The 25,338-nt window shown below is 37.6% G+C and overlaps 1 protein-coding gene across 5 annotated transcripts in view; it reads right to left on the bottom strand.

The window, feature by feature from the left end:
• Stacl (Stac-like) overlaps positions 1-25,338 on the bottom strand; it is a 60,643-nt gene that overhangs the window by 13,470 nt on the left and 21,835 nt on the right. For 3 of the 5 annotated variants that reach the window (XM_066745579.1, XM_066745582.1, XM_066745583.1), the window contains exons 4-11: positions 12,708-12,964; positions 12,384-12,621; positions 11,992-12,149; positions 11,454-11,707; positions 11,113-11,224; positions 1,844-2,001; positions 1,582-1,635; positions 1,108-1,379 (exon numbers count right to left, since the gene is read on the bottom strand). In XM_066745579.1, the coding sequence (XP_066601676.1) occupies positions 1,108-1,379; positions 1,582-1,635; positions 1,844-2,001; positions 11,113-11,224; positions 11,454-11,707; positions 11,992-12,149; positions 12,384-12,621; positions 12,708-12,964 (1,503 nt within the window). Of the gene's footprint in view, positions 1-1,107; positions 1,380-1,581; positions 1,636-1,843; positions 2,002-11,112; positions 11,225-11,453; positions 11,708-11,991; positions 12,150-12,383; positions 12,622-12,707; positions 12,965-13,029; positions 13,158-25,338 lie in introns of all 5 variants that reach the window. The other 2 variants (XM_066745584.1, XM_066745580.1) reach the window with 2 other exon arrangements.

Below are 25,338 nucleotides of genomic sequence, written 5' to 3'. Positions count from 1 at the left end.
TAGTATTTTTTTTATCATTCCCTTTTTTCTCTCCCCCTCAAACCAAACCCACCCTTTTTTCCCATATTTTCACCGCACGTGTCCATTGGTTTTCTAATTCGATGGCTATTATACCAGAATTGCAAACTCGATCGAATTTTTTGTTCACTGTAATTTTATCTCGAATATTAATCAAATTTTAAATAGAGTTGCTAGTTTTTTCATTCGTCTCTAATTTTAAACAATGTTTTTTTATCGTTAATATTTTTAAACGTTTCATCGTATAATGCGATGTTCCTAAGTATATATATAGTCTATTTTTTTGTATTCAAAATTTATCCTTGCTCCGATCCTTCGTCACGACTGTGCGTCGCCTTTGGATATTTTCGCAGTCGCAATTAATAACTAATTTTCATAATTAAAGGTTAACGATTACCCAATCCCCTAATCGAACGATCAGCTGCATCGAGAATTGGAAAACGATCTTTCCGAAACAGAAAACAGATAAAAAAAAAACGAAAATCCGTCTCGATTCTCCCCGAAGCAAATTGCAAATCACGAAACGATTTGCAAAGCCCGGAGCAAGTCGAGCGGAAAATTAGCCCGAGTAGCACCGCTATATTTGGAATATTTTAGAACAGCCTTGTAGTAATAAGGAGACTGAGAATCACAAGAAACTAAAAAACCTGAGTTATGTGATATATCAAAACAACGATATATCTGTAACTGAAAATCGTTAAATTGTAAATATTCTACGTTCAAGTGGGTAAAACTCGATTCGTAGTGGTTGGAATTAAAGCTGGTGTGTTCTAATATGACTAGAATTAAAGAGATCGATGAGGCACGGTAGCTGAAGGTTCGAGAATTCCCGGAACAAAAACTTAATTTTCGCGAGAATTTGCAACATTTTCTTCCTCGATCCAAGACACGTGAAAAATCGAGAGAAAAAAAAATTTGGAAAGGGGTGAAAAAATATGATTTTCGGTAAAAAATAGAAATCAACCCTCAGCTACCATACGCAAGCTTGGGGTGTTCCAAAATACTCCGAAAATAAGGGTTCGAATAAGGAAGTATGCGTGTGTGTGTGTATGCCTGTGTCTCGTGGCCTACCAATGGAGAAAAACTTACTGTGCTCGGTGGGGGGTTGATCCTCGACGGGTTGCTGTGTTTTTTGTCGTCGTAGAAGCGGAAGTCCACCACTTTTCCTGGGTGCCACGGATACCTGTGGACAGGGCTTGGCCAGCATTATGCAATCGGCGTGTGCATTGGCCTTGCAGTTGCTGCACCTGTAACCCTGTCTGCTGTGACCCCGAAGAACTTGCTCGCAGGCGTCGCAGGGTGTGATTTTTTTATACGTGTACTCTGACCAGGAGTGTCCACCAGCAGACTCCAAGCTTTTCCTAAATCAACAATTCCACCCTTAGAACAACACCCCTTTGTCCAGTCTCTTCGACCCTCGACCCTCGTTCAAAAAGGAAGAAAAATTTTAGAAAGAATACCGAAGAATAACTTTGCTATTCTTTTCTAATATTTTTCTAGTCTCGTTGTACGTCTTGTAATTTTTTTATTTTCACCAAAATTCAATGTTCCATTTTTACTTACACTTTGGACATTGCCACTACTGTGGATACTGCGTGGTACATTGCCTGTTTACCCCTGTGTTAGTTGGAATTTATACAAATTTTATTAGTCGTAAAACCTTGAGTTGTGTTAGTGGTGTTTGTACAGGGGGTGGAATTTTATCAGAAGGTTTTAATGATGTTTTTTTTTATAATAATGGTATTTTGTTAAAATTAGTATGGAAGGAATGTTTGGGGGATGGAGCGATTAAGGGTTGTAATTTTATTAGTGAAAAATGACTCACTTTTCTGCCACTGGGGGTGTGTTGGGCGACGAGGTGGTTTTTAAGCTTTTGAAAGCTTTCAACCATTTGTGCTTTGGGCTTCCTGCTGATCCATTCGACATCTTCCGGCTTGCCACGCCATCCGGCTGGTTCGTCTCGCTTCCACCGAAAAGCTCCTTCTGCAATCACACGTGTTTCCGGTTTAAACAAAGAAACACTTAAAGTAAGAGAGATAAAATATACCAAGGAACTCGTCCAACAGCTGGTATTTCACCTCAGGATTTATTAATGGTTACATGCTTACGGTATAAAATCTCGAAAAAATTCTGTCGTAAAGAGGATAACACGTGTGTGTTAACGTATGACAGGTAAATGTTAAACGACCTTCTATAAAATAAGAAATAGCGTTAAGGTTTTTACAAAGCTCTTCCTCGTATTTATTCTTGTATAAAAAGCTTGCGTAGGCTGTCTCGTAAAATTAGAAATTTATTTTTATATATTAATTCTGCATAATGTGTGTGTGCATATATATATATATATATATATACAGGGCGTAACAGTGACGTGGGACCAAATTGAAGGGTGCGTGCATAATATCAATGTGAATATTTTTTTTAACAAATTTTTATTCTCTTACTCGATTTCAGTTACGTGGAAGCTAAACTTTTCAACAATTAAAAAATTATTTGCTCACTTTGTACCTAAGTGAAAGCGACTCTAATGAAGTTTATTCATATTTTAAAGAAGTTTTTCGTTTCCCATTTTTTCTTCGTTACTGTTAAGAACCACGTCAGAATTTCAAGAGTCGAAGTAATTTTTTTGTATTATCATCAAAATACTTTGAATCAAAAAATCCTATGTCGATCTTGGAGGAATTAAAAAACACAAAATATTTGTTCCACTTGTTTAAAATTTAAACAATCTTACTGTTTACAGAGCCTATAATCAGTATTTTAATTATTCCAAAAATTAGCTTCCAGGAAATTGTAATTAAGCAAGAGACCAGCAATTTAAAAAAAAATCTCAGTCAAATTGTGTATGCACCTTTAAATTTTTTTCTCACATCACTGTTATACTTTAATATAGAAAGAATTTTTCATTAAAAATTGCAGTAAATTTTTATCAATCAAGAGACATATCGTCAACTGTTTGACTATATTCAAAGGATCAAACTTTAACTTTACCACGAAAGAATCAGAAAAATTCACTAATATTTCCAAAATCTAATTTCAAAACCAAAAAATATTCCAACTATTAACAATACGTCCCTTGATTACCAAAAGCTCACTGCAATTTTTACCAACAAATTCTTTTCCAGCACACACATACATATATAATTTATCAACGAGTTTTATCGAAAAAAAATGGTTAGTCGATTGAATTTCACGCACTTTCCATTTTTCCCCTCTTTCCTCGAGGGAACGAAATCTTCTGAAGCGTCTGAGGATCATTGGGAAGGGGTTGCTTCGCCTTCGGGATGCCACGATGGAATGATGATCGTTCAAGACGGAGTGAAAAATAAGCTTCCTCCTCCGAGGAAAGAACACGACCGACTGACGGTCTATCGCAATCCGAGAATGAAGCCCGTGCAATTTTAATGCTGGGGTCCAACAATGCATTAATTGGATTCCCCTATACACATAAACCGATTGTATTTCGATCTCTTAAAATAATCCTGGTTTCCTCTATCCCTACCAACAATTACTGTCCCACCATTGATCCACACTACTTTTTAAGTAGAATAAAATAACACTTTTCTTTTTGTCCATTTTCAAAAGAATCATGGAACAATCGTAATCGATGATGGATCGATATATTAATCCTATTTTTTTGTCATTGTCATCAATATAAAAACATCGACTCGCTAAAAATCCGTTTAATTCTGTAGTGGCAATAGCCAATATTTTCCCCTTCAAAGCTCTTAAAATAATCTTGTTTTCCTCCATTATTGATCTTCCAACGATCCAATAAACCTCCCCTAAAAATTATTTCTCGAAAATTAAACATTCTCTCGAATTATCTTTCCTCCCTGATACACCCCTTTGTCTCTAAAAATGGAACAACGTAGATTTTTATTTATTCGTGTTTCTGTGGATCAAACTTGTATCGTAGAATGAAACTTTGTTTTTAATGGTTTATGCCAGTGAAATTTTGCGAGGGACAAATTGACATTCGATGCAACAATAAAAAGTTATTGGATAATATTTCATCGTGTTTTTGTTGAAATTTAACGAGAGTGATAGCAATTGGTTTTTATTTGGCTCGTTCGTGATGATGATGATAGTGGTGGTGGTGGTAGCGTTGTTGGTGGTGGTGGTGGTGGTAAGTAGTGGTGGTAGAGGATAAATGGAACGAGTCTATTCGACGCGCACATGGAAAAGCTTTGCGCATGCACCGACAAATTCCTGCTAAAAGCTCATCACGTGCTTCCAAGTAATTCATTAAAGTCATTTTCACTTTTCACGAATTAGCCTGATCGCCTTCGGACAGCCACTTTCCTTTCGAAAAACTCCTTCGTCCAGCTGAATTATTCGAAAATGGCCTGCCATCCATCACGATAATCTTAATCGTCCTTTCCCCTCGCTCTCTTCCAACTGAAACACCCTTGAAACCACCTTTACCCCTTAATCAACCCCCAACATTCTTCCCACGTTAATTAATACTAACACAGAACCTCCTATAAATTTCAAATCACCAATTTTTACTAAACCATCAAAATCAAAATTACTCCTTTGAAAATCTATACTAAAAAAAACAATTTCAATAAAAATGATTAAAAATAGTGAGAACGTGAAAGTATTGTCAAGGTTCACCAGGAATGAAATCACTGAAAGCACCATAGGCTCGCATGAACGATAATATTGGAGCGATTAATGCTTGATGAGCTTTGGTGAATGGTGAGGGTAGGTCCTGCAGAATGGTTCACCATGAGACGAAAAATCACAGAGATGAGTAAGCTGTGGGGAGGGTGAAAAGCATGAATGGAACGAGGGTGATGATGAGGGGTTCAAGTAGAAAAAATACTAACGACTCGAGTCCTCAGCCTCGTCCAGCCCATTTTGCCAGGATAAATCGAGTTGTTCCGATCCTGTTGACCCAGGTAGGTGGACTCGGAATGGATTTTGCTCGGCAACTTCGAGGCTGACCCAGTTGCCAGGGCGCATGTCGCGCGATTGCGCGCTACTATTTATTCACCATTTACCCCTTCCCCTCACCCTCTTTCTACCCCCACTCGTACCACCACCATCCCTCACTTACCTACCCCTTTCAATAACCCACCCTTACCCGAGTTACCCAGTGTAAACCTCGTGTCAATGTCTGATTAGCACACTTGACCTACGGCCACTATAAAACCTATTCTTTCTCCAACACCTACCAATTGCCTCGTCTTATTTAACCTGATACCGTATTTAACGTCGTTTTCAACCCCCCCCCCTCTCTACTTTCCTCCCTAATTTTAAACAACCACTAATTCTTCAACCACGAACCTTTCATTACCTCTTCTCGAACGACCATCGATATTCTTCTTATCTCTAAATTAACGCTGCATTTAAGACTCTTTCACTGCAAATTTCCTCTTTTTTAATGCACTGCAATAAGATTTTTTTATCGAAACGAAAAGGTGAATAAGAAATTACTCGTTTCTTTATTTATTTCGTACTTCACGTTGAATTTCTAAAAGCTTCGTAAACCTCGTGTCAATGTCTGATTATTCTTTTCATATTCCACGTTTCATCTCCCTTTCGTTTTTAATTTTCCTATTGCTCCTTAACGTTGTAATATTATAATACAAATTGAAACTGTAAAGCTTTGTAAACCTCGTGTCAATGTCTGATTACCACACTTGATCTACGACCACCATTAAACCTGTTCTTTCTCGAGAACCTGGACCAATTGCCTCATCCTATTGAACTTGATACCACATTTAACGTCTTTTTCACCCCCTACCCTATTTTCCTTTCCAATTTTAATCAACCACTAATTCTTCAATTATGAACCTTTCATCGGTTCTTTTCGAACAACTATCGTTATCCTTTTCGTCTCTAAATTAATGCTGGATTTAAGACCATTTTCACTGCAAATTTTTGTACCTCTTTTGTACCACAAGAAAGAGGTCTTTCTGCAGGAATAAAATTAAGCTTGTACGTTTTGCTATATTTAAAGAAACCTCGATAAGGGCCAACCTGCTTCCTCCCTTATTCCACATTTCACGTCCCTTTCTTTCCAAATCCTCCCACTGCTCTTCGACAATGTGGTATTACAATACAAATAGAAACTGTGAGAGCTCTGTAAGCCTCGCGTCAATGTCTGATTAATATACTCAATTTACCACTGCTGTGAAAAAGTTACCTTTTCTCTGGAACACCTGTCAATGCCTCACTGATTCTTCCCTAATCCTGCATTTAACGTCGTTCTCGTTCCAAACATTTTTTCACCTGTTTTTCATCAAACCTCGATCTTATATATTTCTAATCAATCAGACGAAACAAGACTCAATTATAAATTAAAATTAGTTGCAGAGGAACATCAATAATGCAATATATTTAACGTGATTAACGATTGCTGTCAGTTGAACGATACGTCCGATAAAGTATTTACCAATATCACTGAGTCATTATTTGAACATTGGCAAAAGTGCAATTCATTGCAAGAAATCTGATGGAAAGCTTACACTTGAAAAGTTTTCTCGTATGAAGCCACGAATAAAAGCTCCGTCGGTTATTTGTACTTACGACTTTTCTTAGAAAAGTGACACGATTTCAACTTTACCAATGATACGGATCTTCGCGAATTATCTTTAAAGCTTTCTTCGCGAGAATTCAGCTAGTACATTGTGGAAGAAAATCATCCCTTACCATTTTCGATTCCTGGACAAATAAAACTTGTCGGAATTTATGAAAAAAAAAAATTCTCTTCGTACAAATTTTTTTTCAACTCACCCAATAGCCCTTTGTTTATCGAGGATAATAAAATTGTAGAAAAAAAAAATATATTGCGAGAATCAGGAGGGATGATACCGATCGAGACGAGTTGACTTTGAAGCTTTTTTCGCGAGAATATTCAATCGAAAAAAATCTCTGTGGATTTTTAATTTCTGGACGAATCAAATTCATGGAATGAAATTGTCATTATCGATATTTACGCGATTCAATGATTGTTTATGCAGAAAAATGATTATTTTATTATCAGGAAGGTAAATTGTTCCCGAGTAGATAAATGTAAAATCAAATTTATTTTGGGGAAAAGCTGCACCCACGTAAAAATGAAGATAGCGAGCGCGCTTTGGGCTAAGATTAGAGGCGATGACGTCACATAGATAATTGGCAACGGCCAGTTAAAGGAGAATTTCCGAGTACGGTTGGGTAAATCGCCAGGCTAATCGGGATATATAGGGGGGGGGGGGGGGGTTGTTAAGTTCAAACGACGCTCGCTCATTAATCTTGCCAGGTATTTCGTGCAAATCTCTGCAAATTCGTGCAGATTAATAAGCGTTGAGACGGAAGTCCCGTATCTGCTATACTATTTGTCAACAATCCGGAGGACTTTGACGAGCTCGAGGATCGCCGTCAATTTCAGGAAGCTGCAGATATCGAGGACTCCAGTCCTTCAGAGTTTGATGGACACAGCACACAAAACAAACGACATTTTCCACTGGCAAACGACCCAACCTTCTTCTTCAATTACTGCCAATACCAGGAAACCTAAAATGAGGATTGTTGAAGAGTAGCGAATTATCAACTTTGTTTTAAGTTTCTTATAAAAATGAAGAATATACAAGTGGATCTTTCTTTTGAAATCGTTGTCAACGAGATTGGTAAGTGTAGTTTAAAGATCCTTAGAAAAACTGAGAAAGATTTTGCCAAATTTTGCTTAGTGCAAATAATTATGAATGAGAGTGTAATTTTTGTATAGAAAATTGTATTGATATTTGATATAAGTATTTTAGGAAACTGCAGATGTCGAGGACTCCAGTTCTTCAGGGTACGATGAGCACAGTCCCAACAAATGATGATTTACCCTGGCAAACGACCCGACGTTATTCTTCCATCAATAAATCTAAAACGAGGATATTCTGGAAACTCTCATCTTTTTTGTCATTTCCATGTACAAATGGAGAATACACAGTCAGACTTGCGTTATTTCAATATCGTCACCAATGTGGATTACAGATCTTCGAACATGTACAGAATTATAAACGATACCTTGGATTTTATACGAAACAATTGATACGTAATGGAAAAGATGCAGCAAAACTTTTAATTTTACACTTCGTGCTAACATTTTACTATACTTCATCAAATTTTCTCTCTCTTAATTAGCGAAACTTTGCCCATAGAAAAGTCCATTAAGAAATTTTATAGGAAAGTATATCTGGGAAACTAAGTTGCTCTGTACTTAGTTGGCAAGAAAGTAATTATGGTCTCTGCGAACAGATAACGTTACGTTTGTGTGTGCTTTAAAAAACTTAATATCATAATTTCTCTAGTAATATATTATACCTGTTGAATTTAGCTCGCTTTAAAAAATAAAAAAAAATGGAAGAACAGGAGAATTTCATTTTTAATTACAAAATACAAATAATTCTCATTTCAAAGCAAACCTTTATCTCGAGTGAACAGAAATACCTGAAGAAATATTTAACGTGCAGGAATCATAATAATAATTTATCGACTTTCACTAGTAATTATTTGAAAACCCTTGGAGAAACCTTGAATTTGGTAACTTCGTTATCAATTTAGCACGATTTGATCCTGAATTACAGATTTCATAACGAATTTCATCGAGTATCTTAATATTTTATCGACTGTAATGCAGACAGCTGTATCTGAAAAGTGCATTGTGCCTGTTTTTTGCTCGTGCCAGGAAACAATGGGCCAAGTGTGCCTCTCCACTGGAGGTTCTCGAGCTGATTTTAATTCGTGCCCTCTTGCACTGTGAAATTTCCCTAGACTGCAATTTTTCTCTCGTACCCCTTTACCTCTACCACCTGAGAACTCCATTTTCTATATAGCTGTTTGTTCATCTCCCAACGAATTCTCAATTACTAAAAATCCAATAAATCTATTTTTTTATTAATAAAATCAATAAAATTTTTCTTAAAACACACGTTTCACATTAAATCAAATATTTCCCCTGAACTTGCACACCTGTACAAATATAATGACTAGTTAGTGTTTTATAAGACATTGGCAAAAAAAGAAACCTAACGCTATATAAAATCTACAATTATTTTCATATCTGCGATTCAATTACAATAAAAATTCGAGAATCATTCCACGTTTGTCATCAGTCAAATATTACCACGAAGCCTTTTACTCTTTCTCCTCTCTCGAGTCAAGTTTTCCTCGACTGAAAAATCCACTATGATCGTGCTTCGATGAGAAACCTGACAACGGTAGAAATTTATACCTTTCTTATCATTTTTTTGGCCTTGGAACGTAAAGAAGGAGAGACAGAACTCGATACCTCGGTCACGTTGCGAGGGAAGCTCCCAGTTTGCACGACCAAAGAGACGAGCTGCGATAGGACCGATTTTCTTCCAAAACTCGTGCAAAAACTTTTCTAATATTTCCCGGAAACTCCACTGTAAACGGGACCAGTGTGTGCATTTTACACCTAGAAATAACGTGTTGTGAAAGCTGAACTGGAGTCTATATTGAGAGCCCTCGACGAGCATTCCCAACTTGTGATATTAAAGAAGCGAAACTATAATACGTTTAAGGTCTTCAAGGGTCGTAAAAAGGTGCAAAGGTGTGTTGGTTAAGTATGGCGAATTACGATGCACAAATCATTATTCAACACTGATATTATATTTTATAAAAATTGCTAGACAATGTACGTGGATGTGGGTACAAATATTTCAACCGAATACAATTTTATCTTGCTGAGGGAGATAGAGAGAGCAAGGATGGATTTTTACGAGGAAATAATTTCAGCATATTTCGCGACTCCCAAATGAAATCAGGGAAAGTTTTCTCGTTCCATGCGAGAAACATGTCGTACACGGAGCTACGTTATACATCGAGTTTTGACGAGAAAAGAGAGAAACAGTGGGAAGGGAAAAAAGTGAAAAAGGTTCCTTCCGAGTCAGACCAGAGACTACCACTGACTGAATTCAAAACAGCAAGGAAATAGGATCAAAAGTATTCACCTCAGGGACACATCCTGTTACCAACATCCCCCAGAAAGAAAAAGTATCTAATGAAAATGTTAATGCTACGTTAATAATTTCATAGTATTAAACTGGTGCTAACCATTCTATTTTCATGATGCTATGAGACAGAATTGTGGTGGGGTGAAAAACTTGTTGCTGCTATTTACTTTAATATATATATATATAGATTGTTGAAATTTTGCAACATTTAAATGCAATTCGATTGATTTTAAAATTTAATTACTAGGGAATTTTGTTTATTAAACTTATAAGTACACAGAGTTCACTGAAAAGTTGTAGGAATAATTAGAGTATCGAAGGAAATTTTAGATATAGACTGATTTTCCAAGAGGCTTTTAACCTTTAAGTTAAGGATCGTTGAAAAACAATTGATGATTCAGGAGTTTACTAACGAGCTTTATTCGGCCTCCCCCCCTCCTCTCCAGAGAACCAGCAAAGCTTATTAGAAAAGTTGAGGTAGTAGTGAATATGGGAAATCTGGTTGGGAGTCAATTCGTTTGGCAAACTGTGAGTTAGCTGTAAAATAAGGGCTCTTCGAATAGCTAACTCACGTAACCCAAATTTCCATACGTAATGCCACGTGTTACACACACACAAACACAAAACCTCTTCCTTTCTCTTGCTAACCGGGCGTGTCTAAATTAACACGTTTCCTTCTCTCTGATCCTACACGGCAGCCCTTCAAACATTTTCTTGCTCGAACCTGCCTTACTCACTGTTTAAAAACCCTAATTATATAATTCCATTTCCCTCCAATTAAAGCTCATCATATTTCAAAACTTAAAAAAAAAAAAACAATTTTCCAATATGGAAACAATGAAATAATTTTTGTAAAACTGCTTTCGAGCGAAGAATTTATTCAGTAGTGTAAGTTTTTGGTTATTTAAATTATTAAAAATTTCTTAGTTCGGTTCTGGTTGAAATACTGCATTTTTTTTAATGCTTGTATTTTGTTAGCTTGAAATTTTCTTGTACAATATGACACGTTACAATGTATAGAAGCATGCACCCATGTTCGTGTATGATCATAGTGATCTCTCAGAAAGTGAAATGTTTTATGAAAAAAAGTACAATGCAGGAGTTGAATTCAAAGAAATTCTGCAGATTGCCTTACCTGAGCTTGCACGGCAGCCAGGTGAAGGTGAGCTACTCCCAAGTCGAATCGTTTCATGGAAATATCTTCTTGTAGCTCCGCTACTTTTGTATAGAGATTACTTTCAGCGCTCCTGTGGGGAGAAATTTAGTCGTGTATTCAATTTTTCATTCGTACCCAAAAATAAAAATTCCTCCTTTCTTATCCTCCATTCCAATTCAATTTAAATACAGTATACTTTTTGCTTTTAATTTTTTGACTTTTTATGGTGAATTTTGATGAATATTTATAAGAGTTAAGCATAAAATGTTAAATTATTTGAAGTGATATGTACGATGTTGAATTTTGAGTTTTCGACTCACTTGCGTTGCATTCGAAGGAGAGCGTCCAGAGAGTCCTGGAGGCGTCCAATATCCTGAGTAAGGGTATCATAATCCCGTTTGAGCTCCTCCATAAGTGGTAGGGTGCTGGTCCCCGTAGGCACCAATTCATCCCTCAAGGCTGGCACCTGACTAATTCGTTCCGGTAAAACTTGTTCCGGTGGCTGGGGTGCCATAAAAAGTCGTCTAGTCGATTTTCGAGGAGTTCCAGTCGACGCTAAACTCCTCGCCAGGATCTAACATTTATTTCTTCGCTATTATCACTATCACAAAAATGTAAAATACTCCTACGTCAAAAAAAAAAAAAAAAAATACTCCTGAAAAGAGTCGAAAAAAAAGCCCAGGAAATTCTTAGAAAAAGCTTCGAATTTTCCGGATGAAAAACTACCTGGGAAAGCTTTTTATCAAATAAATTCATGTTGGATCTTTCAAGCACATTGGGCTTTATGTTGAAATAGAGTTTGGTGACGGTAAAAGGGAGAGCTTTCGAAGATACTAATAGATTTGAGAAAAAGCTCACCTGAAGGTCGTTCAAGGGCGCAACCACCTGAGCTTCCTTGCTAAGATTTTGATATCTCTTCGCCTGTTCCCCGGCACGTTCCCCGGAAGCTTCGGAAATTCCTGCCACGCACTTGCAAGCAAGAGTGCACAACTCTTCGTAGACCTCGGCGATTTCACCTGAAACACGCGAAAGCTCGTCACTTTCCACACCCAATCGCATTTCAGCCTTCCTCGAAAGCTGCCAAAACTTTTTTATCGCATTTCGACTCTGCTATCTTTCGACTTTCACACCGAAAGCTTTTTTCAGAAACAAATTTCCACCGAGCTTTTTACACGTGACAGGTAAACAAATGGAATTTTCCGAAAGCTTTTCCCTTTTTTTCGAGCTTTCGGCAACAAAATTAAACCTGCCTAGAAGTTTTGGGAGGCAGTGATGCTGGTATCTGTCGGTGATGGCATTGGTGGCCCGAAGTTGCAGCACGTACGCGTTGTGGGCCTCCAGATATGCGCGTTTCAGGTGATCCTGGTCGGAGCTTGCGTCGCAGGTGAGCAAAGCTCCGTAAGCTCGCTTGTAATCTGCACGAGCCCGTTGAAGTTTTTCCTCGGTTTTGCTCACAACTTGCTCGTAAGCTTCTCGATGACTGAACACCTGAGGAAATTTTGCAGGTGAGTAGTCGACCATTTTTGTTTTCCACTGAATAAACAGAAAAGTGGGAGGGGGGGGGGGGAACTAACCTTTCTGGACTGGAGCTTTCGGTGGAAACAGACCTCGATAGTGGGTCTGGAAAATTGTTGCTGCAGAACTGCGGCCAGATCGAGATGCGCGGCTGCATCTGCCTCGACCTGGCGCAGCAAACTCTCCCACGTCCTACGCATTCCACCTGTGTCCACCCTGGACTCACCTGTTCGGTTCCGGAACTCGTCAACGAGTCTTCTGACGTTCGCCGAGTGGCTCTCCATAGCTGCACCCAGCTCCTGCGCGAACTCCGAAACTGCGAAGAAGGAAAAATAAAGCACATTGAATGAAAAATATAAATATCCGGAAAATCGATGTTACCTGAGCTTTTTTAAGCTCGGTCGAATTTTCCTAGATTTTCCTCGACGAATTGGTAAATAAGTCGGCGGAATCGAACTATTTTCGTGTGCAGAAACGTCGGGAAACGGATGGGACGTTCGCAGGATATCCTGAGAATATATACTAGCTCGCTTTAATTGGATATTGTCCGTTTCATCGTTGAGGAATTGAGCTTTTCAGAGGAAGTCGATAGGTGTTCGCGTGGCTCTGGCATAAATTCAATATTCTCATTGAACGTTCTTCGTTGGCACCGATCCTTTGTACGCATGGTCACATTTCAAAGGACCATACGCCACGAAATAACTCCGAGATACATGGGTGAGGGCAGGGGGTGGAGGTGAGGAGTCCCATGGGGTCAGAGCCACTTCCGTATCATTCGTTCTCACCAAAAACCAAGAATTTTTCTTTCATAAAAAATTTCCACTCCGGCCAAATAATTTCTCTTTTTCCCAAATTAAAACTCACATTATTGTTGGCAAATAAATATCAATGATGAGATAATAATTTTTCATTGCCGCTCCATGGATTCTCACGAACGAAGTTTTATTTCGCTCATCAGAAACGTTATTGTTTCGAATTAAAAATAATTGACAAAGGGGAGGAATTATTGTGTTTTTTTCGTGAGAGAAAGCAAATGCTACAGTTAATTCTTTACAGGGTACATAATTTGTATGAGAATACGGTGGCTGAAAAAGAGACATGTGGAGAAAAGGAGGGGGGGGGGGGGGGGAGGCAAGGAATATTTTAGCTGGTCCGCCAAGGTTTTTCGTGGTAAAATGATGATAAATGGAGGAGTTAGCTGGCGACAAATCTTTCCGGACGCGGATCACGTCGACTTTGCACCGTCTAACGTCATTCTCATCGTTAAGCTGGCTTAGAGTCTCGCGAGTCTCGATCAAGGAATTAATAAATATAGCCTATATATATTCCTCACCCAGCGTGTTGGCCAAGATTAATTATAATTAAATCGCAGAACCTATAAATAGCCTGATTTTTCAATAATTTTTTGCAATAATTATATCATTTAGTCAAAGATAAATATAATACATTTTATCCTTGCTGAATATTTTACATACAAAAACTACGCTGATATCCAGCCTACGTAATATTTTATATCTCCCAAATTACGAGTGGAAAATTAAAATATATATTGTTTAAGATTTTTCCACGAATCCTTGGTAGAAGATGAAGAGGTACAGTGAATATTTTCCATCGAGTAAAATATTTATCAATTCGAATCACGTAGGTCACATCTTCCTCGTTATCTTCCAATTATCACTTTCTTGTTATCTTTCTACAACTCCACGATTATTCCTCCTCCCTATTAATTTAACTCTACCATTTTGCCTTCAATTGCACTCGTCATTTAATAATAATTACCAGTTACTTTATTACCATCGTGTATCTCTTTTACCACCTCTCTTGCAAAGTAACCCCCAAGGCTGAAAGCAATTCCAACTCCGACTCTAAATTTACCAATAAACACCTCGCTTTCTCAGACTCGCAATTATCTCCTGGCAAATACCTCTCACCAAGCCAATTTTCAAGTTTTATTAAAAAATTACGCACCTTGCTACAACGCTCAAGCCAATTACGAAATTCTCCCTGTGAACATTTCACTGATCGTTCTCTCTCACTCTTTTCATTTTAGTATATTCATAAAATATATATATATATTATATTGTAATAATAAATAGATTTTATTACCCCTCGCATATTAGCATATCGTGTATCAATTTATTTTCCAGGTATAATAAAAACACTTCTTCCTCCCTCTCTTTCTAATTATATTGCAAATTTCAATAATTAAGAGCCGTTTCGATAGAAATCTGCAATCGAAGCTCGCAAGGAAATATCTGGAAATAACTTGTTTTACGAGACGACGGTAATTCAATGGTAGAATCTTCAAAGTTAAGAGGACGTTGTTGGTGGGGATGTTTAAATAAGTCTGTTAGGAGGTTGTAAGTTGGTTGAATGACGTCAGAGTAGTCGAGGCATGCTGCTGGAGAAACTGGTACGCAGGTTGAGTGGTTTGTTCGCAAATTCGTCGAATAGCTTTCATTGTGGACGTCGGTTGATCAGCCTTGGGTCGATATATTTGCCAAGATAACGGAAATCGATTATCCTTGCGGCCAAGCAATGTCGCGCAACTTCCCCAAATGGTCTCCTCAAATATTTACAGGACCCTCCAACTCTCTTACGCCATGGTGCACGCACAAACTTTCATGTTAAGTCACTCCTGGAATTCGCGAATAGTTCACTCTGCTTCGATCTTTACTTTCAGACCCACGTGACTTTCCTTTACAATTCTATTATCTTTATTTTCACCCCCACCCTCTTAGTTGTTCTTTTTAATTAAACACTTCAAATTGATCCAAACAAATTCGAGTGATTGGTCGATGGGGAATGATAAAAGTGTTGGTTGAAATATTTATATAAAAAGCAGGGAAGTAATTGAGAGGGTGATTTCTCAATTGGGGGTTGAGATTTGGGGTGAACGAGGATTTGTTGATAGTGGATCGTAAGGGATGTGGTAGGGGATGGGAAGCTGACTTGGTGGGTCGTCCAAAGGATTTGGTTTGGGTCTCATTAGACGTTTACGTAAGCACTTGCTTAGAAAAGCACGAATTACCATTTCGTGTGTAGCTGTGTGTTGGCTTGTTTAGCACCAATCTATTTGCCAACTGATTTGGTCAAAGGGAAATGCACAGTTTTTCCTTTTTCTGACAATCTTAATAGCTTTCTTAATTAATCTGTCCAGATAGTGTCAATGTAACTGTCCAACCTTTCAGTCCCCTCCTCATTTTTCATCTTCATCCTCAACGCCCCCAACAGCAAATTAATTTTCTTTAACTAATTTTAGCATCTATGGTAAACCAGACACCAACCTCTCTCTAATTTTTTTTTAGAAAGCTATTTCAGGAAATTTGCCTGTTGGAGCATGTATTTCTTATCTCAAGAAAATACTCTTCATCGAATATCAACCTCTTAAAAAGTGGAACGTGTTGAGTTGAGAATTTTGAATTTTTGATGGATGAGTATGGATCTGAATTATGAAATATCATAAACACGTGCACATCAAGATTATATTAATATTTTAGCTCTGATGGAAAGCTCTGCGTCGTTTTATTGATAAAATATGCAATTTTTTAGGTTTATCGTGGGTTGTAAAGGAACTAGTATTTTTTGAAATTTTATGATTAAACGTGGAAATCTGGGAAAAACTCGATTAATACTTTGGGAAAATTGTTTTAGATTTCAACTTTTTCGTCACCGTCAAAGAGAATTTTGCACGTATGATGGAGGAGGTCTCGATTTGTTGCAGAAAAGATAGGTTTCGTATTGAAACCTTTTATTCCACATTCAATTTTTACTTTAACGATATAAATTGTGCGATATTTTTCTTCCTGCATATTGAACATTTTCATCGCTACGTAATTGTTTTAAATCCTCGTTCAGCTTATGCAACAAAAAGCTTCCGTCACTGTCAGCCTTTATGCAACGGAGATAGTGGAACGAACAAGGAAATCCACTGACATCCCATAAATATAGCTAATGCGAGTGACGAATTTTAGAAAGATCTATCAAATTGGCTGTATAAATTTAAATATTTCAAAATTGTATAATCCACTGGAAAATTTTGCAGGAGAAACTACCCAGTTAATTTTGCCATAAAACATTGGAAAGAAATCCCAAGACATCGATCAAAAAGTACATAAAAAGATTTGGTAGGAAAACTTGGTGGAAATTTTTGTCTAAATAAAGTTTCAAGGTAATTTTTCAATACTTTCTTGGAAGCACAAGTTTGGCATTTTTCTTTTTTTCTCTTAAGGCAGTATGGTGTGTTCCAGCTGAGTTGGTATATATAATATGTATAGATTAAACGATGTACTTCTAGATGGAATAAAAGATGAAATAAAAGATGGACAGGAAAAGTTTTCTTAATGGAAGCTCCTCATTATCCAGGCTCGATTTTAATCACAGGTTACCTTACACCCATCCACTTAGGTATCATTTCCACGATAAACCCCTCATTAAAATTTCAGGTATGAGTTACCAACTCTGTCGAGCGTGGAAAAATCACCTTCGACCCAAGAACTCTCAATGGACAATAATACTAAAAAAGAAAAAAAAAAATAAACAATAATAAAAATCTCTATACAACAATCAATAAATTCTTTTTAAACAATAGCAATTGATTCAACATAGGAAAGAATTAAATTTATAACACACTCAGAGTTTCTACACGTGAGTTTATCGTGAGAATAAGTTTCTGCATAGGAATGCAATAAACATTTAAGTGCACTTTGCTCCAACCGAAGCCTTTGGACTATTCTGCTGGTATAGTTCAATTGTGAATGCTGGCAGGGTAGATAATGGCCCGATGCATGTATAAAAGCCAATATACGTTTTGTTAATTGTAGTTGATTGATATTTCATGATTGCTCTAATTGTGGTAATCAAACATCTCTCATTGGAAATGTCATCAGAATCCCTAAGCAACGATGAGAGTACCTACCCTTTGGAACACGTGCTAAAAATCTGAAACTTTTTTCGAATACATCCACTGAACCCCCCACCCTCCCCTCCACTTTTTAATCCCACTTACCAAATCCCTCCTTTGAAAAATTTCGTCGAGTTTTTCCATGGTGAAATAGTCTCGTCAATTTCGATTCGTATCACTGACAAAAATGTTATTTTGCTCACAATCGTTTCATCTCGATACAATAATAAATATTTGATAATTAACGTACACATTCACGAGCGATCGTGTGGATTATCCTACTGTATTTATTAAGATTAAAATGTCGAGTCGCGCGATACTGGTTAGCGTGATTCTCGATTTAATGCAATTTAATGGGTATTCAAGTGGTATGAAGTTGTTTGGTCGGGCAGAATCAATCGCTGGCAGAGGGAAAACGTCGATAAACTTATCGATTTGTCTTATCGGCTGTGCAAAGCCTTTCACTTCCTGCTTAATGGTGACACGTGTTAATGGACTCGGTCTCGATGAAAAGCAGCATTTTTAAAGGTCAAGCAGCCATCCGCTCTCTCGCACCCTCGCCCATTATCGCGCTCGCTTAATCGAGAAAGCGAGTCATGGCCTCTGGTTACAATGTACAAGCAAAAACTCCTGGAAAGCTTCCGTATTAATCCGAGAACCATGGGCAAAAATCCAACGAGAAATTCCAATTCGAAAGAGCTGCGACCGAAATTGGGGCGAGAAATTAATTCAGCGAATGTAAAAATAACGATTCGACCATGAGATAACATTAACCATATTTTATAACCAGCGAATCTCGATAAATCAGTTTTAAATATTCGTGTAAGAATCGATGGAAATTCAGTGTAGATTATTCGCTAAGAAATTTTAGCATCTGGATATTAATTCGATTTGGGGAATCGATTAGGGGTGAAACTAGTAGTGCAAAATAAAATTAATCCGACGAGGATGACTATTCAAAGTCAGAAGTTTATTAAAGGATCGGTGAATGGTGTTTAACGATAAAAATCAGCAATAACGAAGATTAAGAATTCGTCAGTTTATCGTATCGTATCATTAATTGAATTTCCATAATGGATTCCTCTATTTTTTTCTTATGAATAATTTATTAAACTTGCACGAAAATCACTAGAGATTTCCCGTCTTGATTAATCAAGCTAATTGTCAGCAAAGTACCAGAGAGCTTTAATTATTTCTACCATTTTTACAAATTGTTGCTTTTTGCCTTATTTTTCAAATTAAACGATTTACAACTTGTCCAAAGTACAACGATGGTCAGCTGTACCAAAAAAACGAGAATAATTCGAGTGATCGATGCAACACACTGTTGTCTCGAAATGCAAATATTTGACAGTACTTTGAGCACTGTCAAAGATATATTTTTTTTAACCAATGCCAATATTTTGAAAAACAGCTTCGTAAATATCGTCGTCGATCGGAGCTTTCTTTTCGCTCCTGAACTTGTTTCGAGGTTCACATACGCTGCCATGAATAGTTATTAGTCTGTATGCGCGTACGTGCGTAGAATAGGGCTTTATGTATTATGCATAGAGAAACTACCTAGATAAACCATACACGAGAAATGATGCACCAACGAGCTAGTGCACATTCCATATATTGCTAATAACATTAAATTTCTAGCCTCTCCACTTACAAATACCAATGGGATCGCAGCACTCGTCGATGCAATAATTTCAAAATTATTTCTCTTTATCAACGTTATCTTTAATCAGGACAATTACAGGGAAACGATTTAATTATTTTTCTCTGTTCTTTATCAATTAATCCCTCGTAAAAATTCTTCTAACAGAGGAGAGAAATGTTTCAATTGTACAAAATGTATCTTGATGGACTGGCCTTAGAAATTATAATAAAGCTATTTCGCAAATTGCACTAAAGATATGCAAATCTCTGGATGAACGTAATAATAATATAGCGGTATTTGTTTGCAAGAAAAGTTACAGGCGTAAGCTTTACCTGGAACAACGGATTATTGGCTTAACTAAGACTTTAATGCCACTGTCTTCAATTTGCATTTCAACCTTTGCGTGCTTAAAAAAAATGCAAAATATTATTATTATTTATCGTTCCCCTTGACTCCAGTTGAAAACAAAAATATCCACCAAATTTCCTTTCCCAATTCATATCACGCTCTATCGATTTCATTCTCCTTGGTCGCTTTGAGTAATTAGGGGAAAAAATACTGGCGATTGTATCGTCGCTTGATCCGCGTTGTTTGACAATTGCGGAAAATCGAGGTCGCGAGGTGAAATTACTGAACCAGGTCAGCTCTAGTACGGCGTTTACACGGGGTGACATTTAGAATCGCGCACGAGTGCTTGCGGTGAAAACCAAACCTTCCGGTGGTGAATCCTGTTCGGTTCTGGACAGGTACGAAAATTAAGAAACAAAAAGACAATTTTAAGACATTACTCTTTTTTACAACCTACTATCAACACTGTCAATTTTTTCGATGAGAATAAAATTAAGGGTGGTGGATAAGTAGTGGGGGAAAAGTAGAGATAAGGCAAAGAGGGGATGAAATCTGTACACGAGCTTTTAGTGCTATTAGAGAAAGCCAAAGGTGGTAGTGATGATTTTGAAACGTAGGAAGATGAAAACAAAGTACTATTTACTGAATCTGCCAAGCAGGAAGAGATCGTACAAAATGAAAAAGTTGTTTAGTCAGGGGTTGACCTGAATTCAGGTGGGGTGAATCAATACCTGGGCTGTTCCCCTCACGGTTACCATGGCGACCAGACTCCTTGCTTTATTAAATATATAACCTGTGGCAGGTTGAAGCGAGTGTTCAGGTGAATAGGCAGGAGAAGCCTGAACTGTATAGTCGGACAGGAGGCGTCCTGCAACCTCGTCAGAATCAACAGGACAAAACTTTCTCCTCCTCTCCGTCCCAAGAGAGGTCGACTCTGCATGCTTTTTCTACTTGCCAGGTCACCCGACTCCTTCTTACCTCTTCTACTTTACCTTTATCCACTTTTTCTTTTTCCCAGGCTATATCTATCCCCAATTCTCTCTCAACCTTCCTCCCCCCCCCCATCTTTTACCAACCACCCCTTTCATCCCTCGTTTTATTTAGTACACCCCTATACGATTTCTACCTTTTATCATTTCCTCTTTTACGTCTCCTCGCTTCCTTTTCATCTTTTTTCTCCCTCCTCACCCCTGTTTTACTAGCACTGTTCAAGTACACACTCGCACGTACGTACACTGCTTGTCGTTGACCTTGATCAAAGGGTTGAAGAACCGACACACACCTGACCTAATCTCCCATGCCATAAAAACGCATAAAGCTCTTGATTATAAAAATGCTCGTAAGAAATAACACAGTAAGCTAATTTCACTTGTTTTATAGTGGAACAAAAATTACTTCGACACTTTTACGATTTTATTTTTAAAAATTTGTGTTTGTGTGTGTAGTTAAGTCTGATTAAATTGTTGTGACGTAACATTCGGTGTAAATTTTGTTTAAAATTTTATTCAATGAATTTTTATTTATTTCCACAGGAAAAACTAGTCATTAATTTTTGACTATTAAATTTTTAATCACCCGATATTATTATCAATTTTCTGTATTCTCGAATTCAGCGATGATCTTTGCACTGGAAATCATTGATTTTTCTCAACGAGTTACAACGAAAGTTTCGATGCTGCCAGGCAGTTGCATGGAGGATTAGCGAGTCGCGAGTCTGGCGAGTAACGGTAGTTTTTTTACTGAGTTTTGCAGCTGCCAGCGTCTCTCCAAGCATTGAACGTTACTACTTGGCTCCGAGCCACCGTCGACCAAGTATTTGGCCAGTGCACGGTGCCCTCGCGATATTTTACTGACAGTTGGCAAAAGGTTCCGCAGACACAAAAACAATGTGCTGAAACTGATCAAAATTTGTTGCCTGATTTCCCGAGTCTCTGGTTTAACCTTGGCCACTCGATCTTTAAAATATTTTGCCAACAAATTTAATCAAAATAATAAAAAAATTTTAATTTCAAAATTGATCGTTTCATATGATTGATAAATCTTCAGTGATTTTTGCTTCGATAAAACAGTGTGTCGTATACACACACTCATACACCGATTAGTAGACTCAATGAGAAAAGTGATTAAATTTAAAAATAAAAAATTGATCGTTTTATATGCTTGATAAATCTGCAGTGATTTCTGCTTGGATAAAATAGTGTGTCGTGCACACACACTGATACACCGAGTAGCAGGCTCGTTGAGAAAAGAGAAGAAAAGTAACAGGCGGTTTTCGGTTACTTGGCGGCTCAATTTAATTATTATTAGTCTTCCTCCGGCTTGTTTGAAGCTAAGTTCACCACAAAGGGCTTCCCCTTACTGTCATCTTGTCGTAAACTGGAGCACTAATCCCATCCAGCTGGGAAACAAGCTTAAGCTCCACGTGTGTCACGCGACACTACGAAGCAATCTTCTTTTTTTCTTCCCTTTATCCCCTCTCAACGCACTTAAGGAATGTGCACCTCGCGGGAGCCAAATCCGAATTCATCGAGAGCTCAAAATGTGACGTTCGAATTAAACCCTCGCACGAGTGTGACGACACGTGGCATTTTTTTTACCCTTCATCCACTCCAAGAGAGCCAAATCCGAATTCATCGAAAGCTCAGGATTACGTTTAAATTAAACTCTCGAATACGAGTGTCTCATGAATCGTTCGACCATCTCGCAACGTATACACTGTATAGAATTTCTGTTTCACTTATTTCACTATATATAGCATATATTTATTTTTCACTACACTCTTACTTATTTGCAGATAAACACAAAATAACGAAGATTTCAATCAGAATACACCAAGATTTACAGTGTGATCTCTGTTTGGTTACTATACGAACACTGATGGAGCGATTTAAATTATATCGATTACGTCAAAAACAAAAATTTGTAATACTATCCACGAGTGTAAGGTCAATGACCTCAATCTGTCATTGCAAAATATAGCAAATGGCAAGGAAACTTGAAAATTCAAAACAAAGACAAGCGAATAAAAATTACATCAACGTTAAAAAACCGAGCAGTGTAACAGAGTTGTAAAGGAATAAAAGTGCAAGAAATATAGGTCGTTTAAAGTCTTTAAGTTATATCAATAAAATGCTCGCTGTGGAAACAATGTAAAGTAAAATATTTCACGAAACAGAGAGAGAGAGAGAGAGAGAGAGAGAGAGAGAGAGAGAGAGAAGCAGTATTATCAGAAAACAGAAATATCGCGTTAAATTATCGCAAGGGAGAAGAAGTTTACGATGCTTTAAAAAGCCAATTGTTATAAGCCGACGGAATGGTCAAAGGAAAGCAGCTTTTTTTCTCTCGATAAATTGCAAATTTTCGCGGGGGCGAGCACAGACATCCGTTGGTGCAGAAAAAATGGTGAGAACAATTTTTTTCCCTCTTATTAAATTGAAACGAATCGGAGGGTGGTACAGGGGAGCGACGCTATTGTCTGAATAATGTATAACAACCTTCGGAAAGATATTAGTGTGTCGACTGGTGTGTAAAAACGGCATAAATTGTTGCATCGTATTCCTAAACGGTCGTTACGACACGCGGCTACACCTGTATAGAGGCATAAGTAAGCTCGTTCGACTCTATGATGCTATAAATCGCTAAAAAACGGGAATACCCAGTTTCCCCAAGGTTTTTAACTACCCCCCCCCCCCCCCTCCCCCCTATATTTCCTCACAATTCTGCGCAAAATGCAGCGAAAATTCTCCAATGGCCATGCATTAACGAATTTCTGCTCAATTATTCACGTCAGAATTCAGCTTTGTCACACGCTGCACCCCTTCCAACGGACCTGTCGAGGATTATTGATTTATTTTTTTTAATCATCATCGTGGAACTTTCATAAAAATTATTTTAAATCGTTTCTTCTTCATCAACGTTCGTGCTTGGTTACAGCGATTAAACTTTGAAACGTTCCACGTACGTTCGTATATATATATATATATATATATATATATATCATATGCTGTATATACGCCATGTGGATTTTATGATATTTGATCGCTCACTGAGATTTGTGTATACAATTATAAGTTTGCTTCAGTCCCATCGAATCGCTCCTGGCAATCAGTCCCGTTTCGTTCGAAGGTTTTAAGATTCTTCGGTTCTCCACGTGTTTATTTTGTTGATTTCGCATAGTCGACTACAGGGGGTGGTAATTATTAATATTCGTGTCTTAGTCGAAGATTTGCCTCGGCTCGTTATTCGCGTTAACTCGACGATGCTTCGTCACGTAGTGGATATACTCGTTGTCTGTTTGGCAAACTATACTTGCTTCGACGTGACTTTCCATAACTCGACTCCTAGTCCCTACTATTTTATAATATCGATCTCGATATAAATAAAACCACATTCTTCCACTCGACGACGCCACTCCATTCGATATTACGTTCTTATTTTTACCAACCTAGCAAAATTTTACCTAAAATGTCTGGCCATTCGTGTGTGATATCCTATCACTTATCGCACAGAGTTGATAGAATAATTATAGCTCGATGGAGCTGTACGATAAAAACTTGCCATTATTTTATTTTCAGGCGTTGACTCGTACTACTTGAAAAGTGTATTATCCCTAATTCTGGCAAAAAACGCTTTAACGTTACTTCGAATCGATATTAAGAGTTGCGAAAATGATTATTTGAATCGTTGGTTGTGAGAAATAATGAAGTATCGATAAAGCTGAATATTCGAAGCAATTTTACGACGACTGGATCCATTTAACGAGTGATTCCAGCTTGATTGGTTTATACCTGGATATAAAAATAAGTGCAAATGTATGTAAAAGGTAGAAATTTTTGTTTGATTTCCTTTCATATATAGATATTGCTTGGCACGTCGATATAGTATCGTGGAATTTCATAAAGCCTCGACTCCGAAGGGAAAAAGGAACGCGTTGCTACGGACCAACTCACCCACGATAAACCTCATTCACCAAACTCCATTAATTCCAAAAGAAAAATCAAATTTTCGTCTCGAGCAATTCTTATACTTTCACAACTATTCTGCTCGAATCTTTTCTTGCCATGAAATTGACTCTGAGAAAACTAAGCAATGTTCGTAAATCCAGCAACAAAACAGCTCCCAATGCACAGAATTTCAGAAATTTTTGGTACTAATTAAAAAGTAAAGAAACCAATTAAAGTTGCATGGTTTTATCGAAAGGATGTTCAGCTTAATATTGGAGAACGCATGTGCATTCGTTTAATCCACTGAACAACGATTCTGCAATTTCGTTTAGGAATTTGAAAAGTGTGTTAATTAAAATTAAAGTTATCGATGTAAAGAGAGCTTGCACTCGAGATCGATTACTGCCTGAAAGCTTTGGAGGTGCTTTGGGATATTTTTAAGAGTATGCGGAGCGACAAGGTAGGTGGAGGGGGGGAGGGGGGAAGAGAGTGTTTTTTGCAAAGGAATTTCAGACGATTACGCTCTGTCAAAGGATCCATCCCCTCGCGTAACGAGGGAAAAGCTCAGGTGCACAATTTCAAGATTGGGACAGCCAACGTGCGTTGCATGGTACCACGTGACGTCATTTTGTAACATTCGAATTGCCATACACCATCCCCCTGCGAACGAACCAATCCTTTAAATCGAAAACGACATATTCCAACGTCGAATTTCACCACTGCGTTTTTCCTGGCGAAAATCATCTCCAAAGCAAATGCAGAAAAATATGATAAATTTGCATTTGCAGAACTTCGGGGTTTTCTTATTAAAAATTCGAGATTTCTCCAAGAAAAATGATCTTTTTTTAATT

The sequence above is a fragment of the Prorops nasuta genome, unplaced genomic scaffold (assembly GCF_024137725.1).
Source record: "Prorops nasuta isolate Cenicafe-Biocafe unplaced genomic scaffold, Cenicafe_Pnas_1.2 PNAS00065, whole genome shotgun sequence".
Taxonomy (NCBI): domain Eukaryota; kingdom Metazoa; phylum Arthropoda; class Insecta; order Hymenoptera; family Bethylidae; genus Prorops; species Prorops nasuta.
Note: the sequence above shows the minus strand (reverse complement) of the source record. Positions and strands in the feature narration are given on the sequence as shown.